The sequence below is a fragment of the Desmodus rotundus genome, chromosome 1, assembly GCF_022682495.2.
Source record: "Desmodus rotundus isolate HL8 chromosome 1, HLdesRot8A.1, whole genome shotgun sequence".
Taxonomy (NCBI): Eukaryota; Metazoa; Chordata; class Mammalia; order Chiroptera; family Phyllostomidae; genus Desmodus; species Desmodus rotundus.
The window spans coordinates 22,738,729-22,754,725 of NC_071387.1; the positions used below are offsets into that span (position 1 = coordinate 22,738,729).

The window sequence follows — 15,997 nt, forward strand, 5'->3', positions numbered from 1 at the left end:
CAAGCTTCGGGGCTTGAGAACCCTCACAGACCAACCACCCTCCCATTCCCACAGCCACAGCACTCCTCTGGGACTGACGCTCTTCGAGGAGCTCCATAATCAAGTGACCTGGTTCCTTTTCATTCCATGCTCTACTTGCTGGAGGAGCCTATGGGCTGTCCCCCACAGGGTGTGAAACCAAATGTCCGTGATACCTCCATCAGAAAGGCTTCCCATCTCTCTCACCCTCTTCTCTGTACTAGAAACAGCCAAGACAGTTTTCATTCAAGGTTGCCCTTATATCACTGGCAGAAAATAACACGCTTAATTCTTTTTCCAAGGGTCTATCGGTGGCTTTCTAGCATCAAGTCACTCAGTGCAAGTCTACGGTGGTGGTCTCACTCTTTACTTCCTTGCTGACTGGACACGTCCTCAATTCCACAGATCCTATCGTGATTTGAGGGGGAGGAGGTGGTTTGGACCAGCTCACAAACCTCAGCATAAAACCCCATTTCCCTATATGGTCAATAATACAGAAATACATAAAAAATAAGTCATTTTTTTTAACTAAGAAAAGAGAGGTATATATATATGTGTGTGTATGTGTAGCTCCACTTTTTTCTTTTTTAAAGATTTTATTTATTTATATATAGAGAGAGGGGAAGGGAAGGAGAGAAACATCAATGTGTGGTTGCCTTCACGCCCTCCGCCTACCCCCCACCCCCACTCCCACCCCCACCCCGCCCCGCCCTGGGGACCTGGCCCACAACTCAGCATGTTCCCTGACTGGGAATTGAACCAGCAACCTTTGGGTTCACAGGCCCACACTCAGTCCACTGAGCCACACCAGCTGGGGCCCTACTTTTTTCAATAAACAGGATATCTCAGTTAAAATAAGTATTTTTCTTATTTTAATTCTTTTTATACCCCTGAAATACAACACAAATCACTATGACTAGATTAAATTAGAGTACGATTTGCCTTTGCCCTAAGTCAGTTTTTCAATTAATTGCTTTTTAAGAATCAAGGGCATGACATGGGCCTGCTTATGTTGTTATGTTGCCCTGGTACAATCGACTCGGAAAGCCATTTTGCTTTTTATAACAATAAAAAGGATGGTCATGTCTGCAATGCAGTAATTCCACTTCTGAGAGTTTATATTAAGGAAACATCCTTTGATACACAGAAAGCTTTACTCAGAAATAAGCATTTATATGTGCTTGAGAAAGATATGAAACCACCCAAATTTCCAACCACAGGGAAATGATTAAGTAAACGTGGGCCTATCTCCTTGATGAACTATCACTTTCTTAAAGAGTTTATAATAACTCGGAAAAATAACATACTCAGAGAAGTACATAAGAAGGCATAATATATTTTAGATTAAATTATAATCACAACTGTTAAAATTATAGAGGAAATGGTTGAAAGGAAAGACTATCAAATGTTAACAGTGGTCTCAGATAATAAGATTATCGATGATAGACTATATTTCTTTAATTTCCAAATTCTCTCTAATCAACAAGTGTTTTTAACATTTATTTTTAAGGTAAAGTTTAAAAATCAGAGGAGAGCCCTGGCCAGTGTGGCTCAGTGGATTGAGCACTGACCTGAGAACCAAAAAGTCATCGGTTCAGTTCCTGGTCAGGGCACACACCTGGGTTGCAGGCCAGGTCCCCAGTTGGGGTCGTGTAAGAGGCAACCAATCAATATTTCTCTCACTCTCTTTGTCCCTCCCTTCCCCTCTCTCTAAAAATAAATAGATAAAATCTTAAAAAAAAAAAGAGCAGAGGAGAGAAAAGAGAAGGAAGTAGAGGGATAAGGGGGAAGAAAGGCTCTATAGTTATGAAAGTTCCGTGGGAAACTGACATTGGCTGAGGGCAGAGCTGACGGTGCTGATGGTCTCAGGTTTACTAAGTGAAGCAGGAATTGGAAGGTAAACCTCTGCCCTCCTGGGCCAGGTGAGCGGGTCACCTCTCTGCCACTAAATTGTTTCACATCCCAAGTTCTGCCTAAAGCCTCCTTTCCACCACTGATGACCCCCAGGGCTTGCGTTTCCAAGAAAGTCTTGAATCTAACCTCGAGTTTTACAACATGCTACAGCCCAAGGCAGGACAGAAGTTCAAAGAAGTCAGAGGATCCAAACAAAACACCTGTTAGTAGTCATCCCAACCATTACCTAGGAGTTACAGGATAATGCTGGGCCATGAACAAAGGGATTTATTAATATTATAAGTATTAGTTATATACACACATGTTTACACATTATATACATATATATTACATACACAGGGTGGGGCAAAGGTAGGTTTACAGTTGTTCATATGGAAGATACCACAATAACAATACTACAAGATTAAAATGTTTGCATACTCACAACTGTAAACCTACTTTTGTCTCACTGTGTAGAATATATAACATTACTCTTTTCCTGATTCCATTTTTCAATTTTTTAAATCCAAGCCTGGCTATATGAACTTTGTTTAGTGGTTATAAGTAGCCCAACTTGAAAGAGAATTCAAATCCAGGTTATTTGGTTCATCTATACAACTTTTTATCATTTAAAAAAAGATTTTTAAACAAATCCATCTACAACAAGCAAGGTGAGTCAAGAGTCCTTTGGAAAATGTATTGGCTTTCCCTAAGCCAAGCCACTGTCAGAGGCTAAGGGCCATTCTTGGACACCAAGGTCCCAAGGCTGGAAAGAACTGAATTACATTTCTCTCTCTCTCTCTCTCTCTTATGCTCCCTTCTCTCCAACCAATGAGTACAGAAGGCCAGTCTGCTTGGGCAGCTCCAAAAGCATACACATTAGCTCAGTGCCCTGGAGCCAGTGCGCAGCCTCTGGCACTCTTTCAAAGCCCTTCCCACAGGCCAAATCATTTACCCAACTCCCACTGTGCAAAGCACTTTTGATAAGGCTGGGGCCTATGGGAAAAAACACCAGGATGGTGTCCCAGCTGAATAATTTACAATAGACAGTTAGAAAAGAATGTCCTGAACCCCAAAGCCTCTTACTCCATGAACTTTACTGGAATTGTCCTGGAGATATAAAAATACTAACAGATAGAGCAAAGCCCCTTTGGCTAGTCTCCCTGTGCCATCCCCCACACCCAGTGGGGCCCAGGGCGTCTGGAAGACTTCAGTAATTTTACTCCATGAAGCTGGTTCAACAGGACCCAGCACTCAGGAGATAGAGGAGACAAGATCATATTCCACAGGGGGTTGAGGAGATGGCAAAAGTGAAGGAAGGACTCAGGTTCTGGGTGGTTTTTATAAGCACACAAGAGAAGCTAATAAATGAGAAGAATTATAGCTGCTTGCAAATTCTCAAACTAGGATCTAAATACTTAAAGCCGAGGAAACTCAGGGAGGAGATTTGACTTGTAAAAGAATCTGATAGTACAGCTAGGTACTATGAGACCTCGTTTCCCCAAATTCCTTTGTGGTTGGTGTAAGTTCCTCTGAGGCTGTCAAAACCTTTGGGCAGGCCACCAGCTGCTGTTGAGCTGGGGGTTCTGAGAATGACTGGGAAAATCATGGAAAAGCCCCCTTTCCCACCCCACTACCTCTCTTACATCACGAAGCTTTTTTCTCTTGTCTGAGTTCTGATTATCTACCTGTAGGCCTCTATCATGTGCAAAGTAGAGAAGAGCAGAAAAGAGAGGGAGGCAGCATCTTGTCAGTGACAACGATGTGTTTGTTGTAGAGTCAAATTCTTAGTGAACGGCCTATATGGCTTTGAGCAGGTCACATCATTCTGAGTCTCTGTATCCTCATCTGAAACAGGGGGACAACAACCTAACCTGTTAGGACTGTCATGAGGATTAAATACAAGGGGGGGACCCAAAACAACTGGAATTTATTTATAAAAAATTGTATATTTATTCTTACATGTTTAAACTCTAGTCACCTTCAAAGTGCTCTCCATTTGATGCAATGCACCTACTGAGACGTTTTCTCCACTGTTCAAAAACAGTTTTTGAACTTGTAGATTTTGATGCCTTTTAATGTTTCTGCCATTTTTTTTTGTTTCACCTCTTCCACATCAGCAAATTATTCCCCTTTAAGGACTTTTCTTTCATTGGGGAAACAAAAAAAAGTCGCTTGGGGCAAGATTGGGTGAACAGGGAGGATGGAGCACAGGGGTCAAGCCGTTTATGGTCAAAAACTGTTGAACACTCAGTGCAGTGTGGGCAGGTGCACTCGTAAATCACCCATCATGAAATGGGCAAATGCGTAGAAAAAAAAGTCTTGAAAAACAATTCACTGAAGCCGAACACAGCCTCTCACAACAATGCCAGCTGGTATACTGATATTGATGGGTTCCAATTCCAGACAAAAGATAAGAAGTGACTTTGGTCACAAAGTGATTTTGTGTCTGGAAAGTATTTAAGGCATCGCATGAGAAATCTTACTATGTATCTCGAGTTCTTTGTTCCTTTGAACTTCCTCAAGATTAAAACGTTATTTTAGTTGGAGACTGTCTTTAGTGGATGTAACAATTCAAGCATTTCCATGACACAGGCCAGGAAATTTAGAAGTTTTTCTTAACAAAAGCTGTTGGTAGCACGAATCAACTATGACATGGGTGACATGCCCATAGTATTATTTTGGCTTTGGGTGATTCCTCAATTTTTCTTTATTAGGTTAAAATAAAACTAAACATGCAACCATCTCAAGAATGACTTATTCTCACGTGTTAGACAAGAGACTTTTAAAGTTTCACTCACTGAAGACCACTGGATTTCAAACTCCGGAAACGTGTGTGTCACGAATACCAACTCACCAGCATGAGCTTTGAGTACATGTGTTTTCAGCCGGCTGTTATAGGAGGACTTGAAGGAGCAGAGTTTACACCGGAATGGTTTATGGTGTCCGTGGTGGGTTTGCATATGGCGATCCAAGCTTAAGGTAGAAGGAAAAAAAAAAAAAAGAAAGAAAAAAAAAACCCAGGGTTAAAAATCGCATACCGCATTTTTTTCATTGCCCTTTCCCAGAAATCCCATCTCTAAGCTGTTCAAAGTCATTTTGTTATTTCCCAAAGATTGTGCTTACCAAAAATAAATAAATAAATAAGTAAATAAATAAGTAAAAGAAAAAGAGTTGTACCTACTCTAAAAGGAGGGGAAGCGACGGGAAGGAGAGATAACATTTGAGTAAGGAAAGGAGGTTTCAAAGGGGTTGAAATACTTGCAACAAGCTGTTTCCAAAGTCTTTATAAATATGCAGGTTTGTTTTGCAAATATCATGATGTTTGCTGTACATTAATCTTCCAGAAACAACTTATAAGGATGTCATTTAATTATAATGCATTCCTAGTATTTCACCATTACTAGTTTAAAAAAGTAATAAATCTACAAAACAAGGTGTGGGATGAAGTCCTAATTTGTATCACTGCCCCAGAGAACTAGATTCAATTCTGAATGACTCATTTGGGAATGGAACTGCTTATCATCGAAACACGCTCTGTGCTCCTGAGCTCAAGGCAGCACTTTCCATTGCCTCTGGACATCTCCTTCTGGATGCCCTTTAGCTGCCTAAACTCAACCCGCCCTAACCAGACCCATCAGTTTTCTTTTTCTCTGAAACAAACTCTCCCTTTCACTTCCTTGTTTCTATAAAGGGCACTAGCATTCTTTCAGCCAACCAGACTGAACTCTGCCATGTGTATTCTACCCTGTTGCTCATCCCTTATACTAAATTAATTTTTCCAAGTCAGGCAGATCCCAGTTCCCTCCCAAAGTTCTATCCTCAGTTTTTGGATCAGCTACTATCACAGCCTCCTAATTGGTATCCCCCATCTTTTTTTCTTTTTTGTCAACTCAAGAGCACGAGCTATGAAGTCAAACTGTCTGGGATCAAATCCTAGCTGTGACTTATAAGCAGTGTGTGGCCTTGGGCAAGTTATATAAGCTCTCTATACTAAAAGGCCTCAAGTTTTCTTATATAAAATAGAGATAATAATAGGACCATACCTCATAGGGCTGTTGGAGATCCTACATCAAAGTTCTGAGTACATAGTGAGGCTCAATAAATGTTAGCACTTATGATAACTTTACTCTTCTGAGTCTTCTTTTACCAGCAATGTAAATTATAAAGTATCAATTCCACATTCAAAGACTCCAAATGTGGTCTCTGCTCAAGCATTCAGACTTTATTTCCCTGTATTCCTTTACATATAACTTACAGATTAGTCTAACTGGACAACCAGCTGAGCCCCTGTGGGCCTCACACTCGCTTCCACAGGCTGTACTCTCTTCTTTTCCCCCCACATCACATGCCCTTTCCAAATGATTCAAGCCTTATCTTCCTACTTTAAGACTTGACTCAAATGCTCCCTACTCTATAAAATCTTCTTGATTCTTCCAAAGTGATGTAACATTTCCCCTCTTTGACCCATCATAGCATTTTATTGACCTATATTTTTAAAGGAATGTGCCTTCATATCCAAAGTAATTTGTGTGCTTGCTTTATTTATCACCCAAGTAGACCCTAAATTCCCTTAGAACACCGACCATGTTCTATTCATCTTCACTTTCCCCCAAAGCCTCCAGCACAGTGCCTAGCACAAGGGCATATTCATTTATTCATAATGATTTATGGAGGGTCCACTATGTGTCAAAAAATGTGATGGATGCTGTTAAAAAAATACTCATGGAATTGATGAGAACCACGTAAGTTTTATACCAGCACTTGGATCTGACAACAAAGATTGGATATTAGGCTCTGAATAATATTAGTTTGTAACCCACCCTTACCTCTGCAGAAGCAGTGCCTCCTCCTGCCTTTCAATATCCACTAACTAGCACTCCATCTTTTTAGAGAGGCAAACAGCCCATCATTTATTTTCAATTATCATAAAAATAAACAGCATGTCAGTCTCACAATTAGTCACCTTCATCCAAGACCACAGTGCACAATATCAAACATTTATCTCTCTTACACATTTGACAGAGAAAGGCAGCGAAAGGTTGTTTCTTCTCAAAACCATTCCTCTTCATCTCACCCCGAAAAGCCTTACACAAAACCCCAAATTTATAATTTCCAAGCTGTGATGAACAACGGGAAGCTCTCTCTCCTCAACCACCCTGAACTTCTCTTTGGCATCCATCAACTCATCTACCCGTCAAGGTCTTTTTAAAACTATCAAACAATGATTCTTTGGTCACATGGGTTAATAGTCCTAATTTTACCTCCTAGCCACTCAATTTCCCAAATGGAACTTACTCCTCAAATGATGATTAGGTTCTGGACGAATGTCTGACAGATGTACCAATAAACTTATCGACTCTCTGGTCTTTCTTTCTTTGTGTAAATCACAGCAATACCTCCAAAATTGTCAGTTTTGAAAAATGCCTGCATTAAGTCAAATCTCGTATCAACCAAGCAATCACCTGTTCTTAGCCCCACTTGACAGATGAGGTAACCGAGGTTCAAGGTAACGGCCAACTAAATAGCAGGCGTGAACCATGAGCAGTGCTTGCTGACTCCTCCAAGTTTCTCCTGCTCTCACTTAGCTGCCTTCTGCTATGACACCTCCTCCCGGATACCACCTGCGACCACTCGAGAGCACTTACTTGTGCCTGAAAGCAGAAACAAAGGAGCAATACTGGCAGCTGTACTTGTCCTCACGGGTAAACATGGCCAGGGCCAGGTGGCTCCTCTCATGAGAACGCAGCCCCTGCATGGACATCAGGACTCGGTCACATTGACTACAATGGTATCCCCCCGGCCGGGTTTCATCCTCCAACATTCCATCAAGCAAGCAGTGTTCACCATCCACCCGGTGCACCAAGGCGCCATTGGCATCTTTAGCTGCTTCCAATCCATCCAGGAACAAGTGGGAAGGGTCTTCAGCCTCCTGCTAAGAGAACCACACACACACACATGCCCCACCAACAAAATAAATATCCATCGTCATTTGCCCCAGCGTTCCTCCTCTCCCTTCATTCTCCCACACTCATCAGCATTTCCTGACAGAGCTTCCTTCCTTGCCTCTCCAGCTCCCTCTAGAGGGACGGCAAACCCGACAGCCATTCATCATGTAGGGTAACATATCTGGACACAGGGTGAGAGAGGGGTTCTCCTACTTTGAAGATGGCTCATTCACTTATTTCCCATCTTAAAAAAAGAAAATTCAAATTGCAATCCCACCTAAACTGACATAAAGCAGGGTTAGGGTTATGGCTCAGAGAAAAAAAGGAAGGAAGGGAGGGAGGGAGGGAAACAAGCCAAGTAGTTTGGGCATCCTTGGGAAATAAACGAAAATGAAAGATCCCGTCCTCTGTCCCCCACGCTCATCCCGGCCCTACAGATGGTGACATGACTTCGCCCCTCGCCTGAAGGGTTGTTGTATAATCAATTCAAAATATTAAGAAGCAGCCTGGTTTTAAGCCACTCAGGTTTCGAGGTGGTTTCTTGGATTATTGGATTATAGGAAGAATCATTCTGTCTCCCTTAATTGAGTCTGAGGCTGGGCCATACTGCCACGGCAGGGAAGAAGCTGACCAGTGCTGCCCCTGGGTGCCCCTGCTCTGCTGACAGCCAGGGGGCTTCAGTCTTCAAAGAAGCAAAGCAGAAGCTTCACCTCCACACCACCCTGGCAAAACAGGACAAAAATCAAGCAGGGCTGATGCCAAAAATATATTCACATAGCCAGAGAGAAAGAGCAGGACCCTGAACTAACTTCTCTGCTCAGAAATGACAAGTGCTTAGACATCTCCTGGAAGGCAGGGATGGTGGTGAGGTTCTTGAAACAGTGGCTGCTATTAGGATTATGAAGTTCAAAACAGGCGGCTTGTGTTTGTCAGTAACATACAGGGAGGAAGGATGGGAGACAAATCAGGTCAACAGGCTCTCAGGGCCAACTGTGACTTAAGGCTTTTAGTTTTAGATTTAATGCCTCTTTTGCTCCTCAGAGGACCCAGGATAAGAAGTAAAAGACGGGTTCTCCTGGGCTTTCTTTATCGCCAGCCCGAAGAGAAAGAACATTAAGTCAGGCAGTGGGAGTAGCCAAAGATGACGGGAACAGAACCCACTTGATTCTTCTCAAGAGCTTGGACCACTTGGAAGAGCAAACACCTAATGGCACTAGATGCAGAAGAGGAGGGGGCCCTAACGCCTCCTGTACCGAGAGGCCCGGATCTTCTGTATCCACCAAACTATCCACGCAGAAGGGAACCAGATCGAAACGCGACCAGGTCGAAACACGAGAGGTGAGGGAGGTCCAACCTGCAAAGAAATCAGAACAAGCCAGACCGATCCAAGCATAACTCAGGAATGCGCACACTCTGGGACGCCCTTTCCAGAGCTGCTTTGAGCAACAGGGTTAATGAGTAACTCGAGTGGCTCACACGCAAGAACGCTCATCCAGACCTTCCCAGTTCTCACCTTCACGGAGGACACGGCGGGGACGCTGCCGTACTGGACGTGCTTTCGGAGGTGATTGCAGATGGCTCGGAGCGTCGGGTGCACTTCTACACAGAATTTACACTTGTAGCCCACCACCTTCCTCTCCTTGATCTTTGGCACCTCTTCTAAGTGACCAAAAGGCTGGTAAAATACAGTGGTAGCCATCAGTACTCCGAGCCCTCCCTCAATGGCCGGCATTTATTCTTGTAGCTTACTAGCAGATTTTATTTTAAAGCAGGTTAGCAGGTTAAAAACCAAGGGAGATATACGTGAGGATTTTTACATAACGAATTCGTCAGAGTTGTGGCACACTGCCTACTGTGCGGAGTCTCTGGAACCCAAGTATGTTACGACTTGAGAGAAGATTTCTGTGCAGAAGCCTCATCGTCACTGCCACCAAGTTATCTGGTTTGCAAACCAATTTCAACTACACGCAGGTGAAACGTTGCACAGCTACGCCATTAGTGAGCTTCTTGACACACACACAAAATTCTACTCCTTGAGATGTTAGGTTCATGTAGCAACATTGCAGACCGAGACATGGCTGAGGAGCACTAATGAGACCAAGACACAGCCCACAATTGCCTTAGGAAAGAGAGCGAGCTTCGTCGTGGACCTGGGCCTCGGATAAGGCTACTTGGCAAAAAAAAATACAGAGAAATCACCCCAACCCTCCCCTGGGGAGCCTTGGGAGGAGTGTGAGGGAGGGGCACATGACCGTGGAGAAGGGTAAGCACAGAATGGGGACAATCAAGCTCGAAATGTTTAATTGACTTATTGAGCTCTCTGGCAAGCTAAGTCACTAGGAAGCCTGTAGCAGTTTGGCTGGCAACGAAGAAGTGCATGTGGGCACCAGTGCTGAGAGGCCTCCTGGGGGAAGGGAAATCAAAACATATCCTTACCCTCTCTTGTTTGAAATCTGCAAAAGCACCATCTGCATATTTCTGCTTGCTCAAAAGCTGTTTCCTCCTCTCCTGACGTTTGGCACGCTTCTGGAATTCCTCATTGTGAACGTTCAAGTGTGAGGTCAGCTCCGCTGTGCTTTGCAGTTTGCTATCACAATGCTTACACTGGTAGGCGGAGTTCTGCAAGCGGGGGCCGTTGCCCAGGATGACAAAGTCCCTCTTCAGGTCCCGGCTGTGGTGGTCAGTGTAATGCATACACAGCAGCTCGGCTGTGCTGAAGGAGAGCTTGAAGCATTTGATGCAGCGGAACGGGAGCCACTCGATCTCCTGAGCTTCACCTCCTTCCACCTCGGTTTTCTCAAAGCCGCCTCTCTCCTCTTCTTCCAGCAGCATCGGCTTCTCATGCTCATCGGCGTAGACAGCGGTGAAGTAGCCCCCCAGCTTGCTGGCATGCTGCTTCTTGGGGAACACCCCCGGGTGGCGCTTCATGTAATGGGACACAATGCCCTTCTTGCTAAAGGACTGGAAGGAGCACAGGGAGCACTTTTTCTTCTCCACTGCCCGCCGGAGTTCCTCACTGAGCTGGGGGGAGTCGTCCTTGGGCGGGGATGGGATGATGACCTTGTTGGGCTTGTCGCTGATGGTCCTGGAGGCCGCCAGGCAGTGGGTGTAATACGCATCAATATCGTGGCGCTTCTGGTAGTGGGCTGCCAGCCCTTTGCGGATAGGGTTGGTGTAGGCACACAGGGCACACTTGAAGAGGTTGTTCTTGCCCTCGGGCTGGGCTCGGACGTTGTTGTGCTTGATGCGGTAGTGCCTGGCGATACCCTTCCTCGTGGAGCAGAAGTACTTGCAGAGCTGGCACCGGAACACAGTGTGGGAGACCAAGTGCGAGGTAGAGAAGTGAGAAGTGGACACAGGCTCCTCTCCCACCTCCTCCTCAGTGATGGAGACTTGGGAGGGGCTCACTTCAGTGGTTATCTCGGGCTCAAGGGAGACTGGCAGCTTCGGGGGCGACTGGGAAAAGACATCAAATTCAGGCTGATTGTGGTACTTCTCATAGTGGATTTTAAGCTTCTCCAAAGTGCCGTGAGTGTACGGACACAGTTTGCAGCGGTAGGCGCCGTACCCTTGCTTGAAGATCCTGCTCGTCTCTTCCACGTCATTCTGGGCTATGTCGGCAGATTGCTCCACGTCATGCACAAAGTCCTCGGCGGTCACCTTGATGGACGGGTGTCGCTTCTGGTAGTGGGTCAGGACGCCGTGGATGCGGGTGTTGATGTATGGGCAGTGCCTGCACTTGTAGACGGCGCCTGGGTTGATGTCGATGTCCTGGGCAAAGTCAGCAGCCTTCACTTTCATGCCGGGGTGCTTCTTCCCATAATGGGTAAGAAGGCCATGCAGGTTGTTATACTCAGACTGGCACACCGTGCACTGGTATGGGGTGGAGGAGATGGCGGGGTTGGCCGAAGACAGCTGGATGCTTTTCTCTGGGGAAAGCCTTACATCCTCGGGACATTCAGCTTCCTGTTCGGGAAGTGGAGTGGGCATACTGTTTTCGCAATTCACAGGGCCCACCAACTCTTCGGATGAAGGGATGGGGTTCTCAACAGCATCTTTCTCCTTGATGATATCCAGCAGCACCGACTCATCACCATTCATGGCCCAGGGGTGGAATGCTTGGTAGTGATTGGTGATGTCCCAGATGGAGATGGCTTCAAAAACACAGTCTCGACACCTGTAGGTTTTGGCTTCAGCTGGCATCATGAGAGAGGGAGGGGATGGGTCTGGCCCAGCCCAGAGTTTGGTGGCCATGTACGTATAGTCAACATAATGCTCTGGGTGCCTCCTTTGGTAATGCAGGAGCAAGCCACTGGGCTCTGTGTGGGAATAGATGCACCACTCGCAGTGGTAGCCAGCTTCTATCAAGCCATCTAGAAACGCCCACCGCATGATGGATGTGACCGTGGCCTTCAGGGCAGGGTGGTCTTTCTTGGTATGCTTCCTCAGTGCATAGAAGTAGGGAGAGGTATACGAGCACTGCCTACATTTGAGCGCTCGCAGTTTAGTTTTGTCCCGCTCCATATTAGAGGGGGTGACAAGCATGCAACTGGCAGGCTTCTTCTGGTTACGGTCACAGAGGCTTCGGATAGTGGCTGTGTGCTGCCGGATCACATCTGCATTGGCCTTGAAGTCTCGGTGTTTCTTCTGATAGTGAATGAGTACCCCTTTGACCGTCCGGTTCCCATAATCACAGTGCTGGCAAAAGAACATCTCATTCTCCACAGGGGGGCCATCTCTCTCAGAGCTGCTTCGGTTCAGCTGTGGCATGGGGGCGGGCGGCCGAGGGGAGCCTTGAGGCCCCTCAGCCCCTCTCATCATAGAAGCTGTGGGAGGAGCCTGTCTGATATATTTGGCAGTAACCTTTATTTCTGGGTGTCTTTTCTGGTAGTGGACAAGCACGCCCACAACTGACCGATTGCTGTAGGAACAGTGTTTGCAGTAGTAAAGCTCAGTACTGAGGTCTGGTGGCGGGGGTTGTGGGGGGGGTGGGGAACCCATGGCGGACATTTTGGGAGACATTGGAGCACCCACCTCAAATGATAATTGAGAAAGGGCAGAGCCCCTGTCCACAGACACCATTCGCATGGTTTTCTGGATCCTAAAGTAGGAAGCCTTTTCTTCAGGGTGTTTCTTCTGATAATGAACCAAGACAGAATGCATGTTGGGGCTTGCGAATGAGCAAACATCACAGTCGTAAACAACCACGGTGCTAACAGAGGGGTCCTTCTGATTTTCACATTCTGGACTAAAGGTCTTTGACGGAGTGTTTTTATTAAACGTAGCTGGTATACCACCACTATGAGACACGGGAGTGGACGTCACCATGTTCTTGGGTGCCGAATTCAGAATCTCCCTCAGCGTCTGGGATTCTGTGTTCAGCCCTTCCTGCTGCTCCACAACATAGCTTGAAAATATCATCGCGTTGTTAATCTTCACTGTGGGATGCATTCTTTGGTAGTGTGGCATCAGGCTTCTAACATTCGGGCTCGTGTAGGAACAAAACCGGCAACGGTAGATCAGGTCCGAATGGTCAAAGTTGAGGACATTCATGGCTTCTGGGTGGTGTTCACCGTAATGCTGCTGAAGATCTTCGAAGTTGGTGTAATCGATGTAGCATTCCAGGCACCTGTACACCGCGCTGTGATCGTTGGGGTCCAAGATGTACCTAAAGCTGAATTTAATGTACGGGTGCATTCGCTGATAGTGGGTGCTGACACTCCGGGCAGATTTGTTGTTAAAGTCACAGTGTTTGCAATAATAAAGCCTTCCAGAGTCACTAAAGTCTGTATTTTCACTATTGTGCTCAGTTCCATAGATAGGAGTCTGTGTGTTCAGCAGAGCAGTGTTGGGAACTTGGTGATCTTTCAAGTTTGTCGAGGAGCCGTAATAATCCTCTTCATCTTCAGAAAGAGTGAGCTCAATCTCAGCCCCATTGGTGGCGTTGTAATCATGGGTGATATTTCTGAAGTTGGGCTCCTTCTGGGGTTCGCTGGCATCTCTTGCCCAAATCTGTTGGGCTGCAAAGGGATTGGGCACCTCCATGACTGGCTCTATTGGCTCTTCTTCTCGGTCCAACTCAACCTCTATCTCCACTTCATTGTCTTCCTCTTCCTCCTCATCATCCTCAACATTAATCACTGCATCTTCCTGCTGTTTGGTTTGGTTAATTTTGCTCTGCAGGTTGCTTGCAATCTCGTCAATCCTAGTCCTCTTCTTCACAGGTGATAAATCGAGAGGAAAGTCATTAGCAAGCTTCCTAGAGGCCTTAGCTACAAAATTGTTCTTGGAGGACAACCCAAGAATTGAGGTCTGACTTTTCTTCACAGTGTTGCTGGAAGAGAGGTGGCTGTCCGTCTCATTTTCCAATTGTAGGCTGGAGGGCTGCCCCTCAAATTTTGGCAAGTTGTCACAGAACGAGTGTTTGTGCTGCTGATGGACTCTTAGCCCTTTCAGAGTGGTGGTGGAGTAATTACACATGGTGCATTTGTAAGGGTGCAGAGGTGGGGCTTGCACAGGGGGCTGTGGCTGCTGTGTTGGTGGGGGCTGGGGCTGGGGTGGCAACTGATGTGGTGGCTGTAGCTGCGGTGGCTGAGGTTGTGACGGAGGTGGTGGTAGTGGTGGTGGTGGCGGTGGTGGCTGTTGCTGCTGCAAGGGATCCAACATGACTCCTGACTTCCTCCCATTGATGCTTGAAGTCTCGTAAGACATTACACCTTCATTCAGTGAGGAAGAAATGCTTTCACTCTGGGAATTCATAGCATCCCAATCGGATGTTGTACCCGTGTGACACTGTTTGTGAGCTCCCAGTTTCAATGAGCTCTTACAAGTAAACGGACATTCGTCACATTTGTAGACAGCTGTCTTTCCAGATAAGTGAATGTTTTCTATGTGACGGGAGATACTACGTCGATGCATGGTGAGGAAAGGACAAAAGGGGCACTGGAACCTGTTCATAAATCTTCTAAAGGGAATCCCCTTGGTCTCCAATAATTTGTTGCTATCCGAGCCCATCAACTGCTCTGCAGACATGCCTGATGTCTGGTGATCTATAGCATTTAAACCATTCTCACTGTCTATTTCATTTAGCTCTTCATCAGAGCTAGAGTCATTCAGCATGCTGTTAGTTTCTAGGTCGGCAGAAGAATTGGTCATGTCAGCCATTCCATAACGGGATCTCTCTGCTAAGTTAACAAGGCCAGAATTGTGAGGTGACTTCGGCTTCATCTGAGGGTAAGACATAGGTGAAAACTTGGAAGCTGAAGAAGAATTGGGTCTCATGATGGAGTTGCTGATGGAGCCCCTGAAGTTGGAGACGTTCGCGTTGGGTACCTCCCGGGTTGCAGCATTCATGGACAGATAGCTAGAGTTGGAAGTGGGGCTGGGGGCATTCTTATTCTGCACATCAGGTAGATTCGTTCCTTCTTGCTGCTGTCTGAGACTGGAAAGGATCTTGACCATACTGCGGTGTTTCTTCATCATGTGGTCACACCAGCGTTCTCGGCGGGGGGTCTGGTAGGTGCACCACTCACAGCAAAAGTTGCCTCGAGACTTGGTCAAAGGCTTGACCATAGATTCTAAGATGCTGCGCTCCACAACCTCTGCAGGCAGTTCCTTGCAGGGGTCCTGCAGGGACAAGGGTGGGACCACAGGGTCTGGCATGGGAGCAGGGACAGGAGGGGGAGCAGCGATCTCCTTCAAATTGTTCTTGTGATACATCTTCTGATGCTTCATTATTCTTGCCCTCCTTGGTGACTTGTATGTGCAAAACTGACAAGAGAAGACTTTTCCAAATCCCTCATGCATCATGATATTATAATTTAAGGATCCTGGAACAGGGGGTCCTGCCGAACTCCCTTCAGCTTGAGCCCCATGGACCTTCCTAGTGTGTTCAATGAGGAGGTTTTTTGACCTGAAGTAGCGTACACAGAACTTGCATTGAAAAAACTTGTTTGTTGGTTTGGGATTAGGGACAACATGCTGACCATAATATCCTGGGCTGTGGCCATAATAACTTCCGGACCCCAATGCAGTTGCATTTTGACCTAAAGAGAAAGCATAAGGTAAGTGGGAAAAGCAAAGCAAAGCAAAAGAGAATTTAAAAATTCAATCATGCAAATCAATTTTTCTTTTCAATT

At 45.9% G+C, this 15,997-nt stretch overlaps 1 protein-coding gene across 15 annotated transcripts in view; it reads right to left on the reverse strand.

Annotated features, from left to right (window-relative positions):
* Window positions 1-15,997, reverse strand: part of ZNF462 (zinc finger protein 462) — a 137,895-nt gene that overhangs the window by 67,878 nt on the left and 54,020 nt on the right. For 10 of the 15 annotated variants that reach the window (XR_008426574.2, XR_008426575.1, XM_053922029.1 and 7 more), the window contains 4 exons: window positions 10,296-15,904; window positions 9,373-9,534; window positions 7,560-7,846; window positions 4,769-4,887 (listed from right to left, as the gene is read on the reverse strand). Coding sequence is in view for 13 of the 15 variants with exons in the window: in XM_053922029.1 (XP_053778004.1) it covers window positions 4,769-4,887; window positions 7,560-7,846; window positions 9,373-9,534; window positions 10,296-15,904 (6,177 nt within the window). In the remaining 2 variants the exon portion in view is untranslated. The remainder of the gene's footprint in view (window positions 1-4,768; window positions 4,888-7,559; window positions 7,847-9,372; window positions 9,535-10,295; window positions 15,905-15,997) is intronic. The other 5 variants (XM_045195191.2, XM_071221267.1, XM_053922031.2 and 2 more) reach the window with 3 other exon arrangements.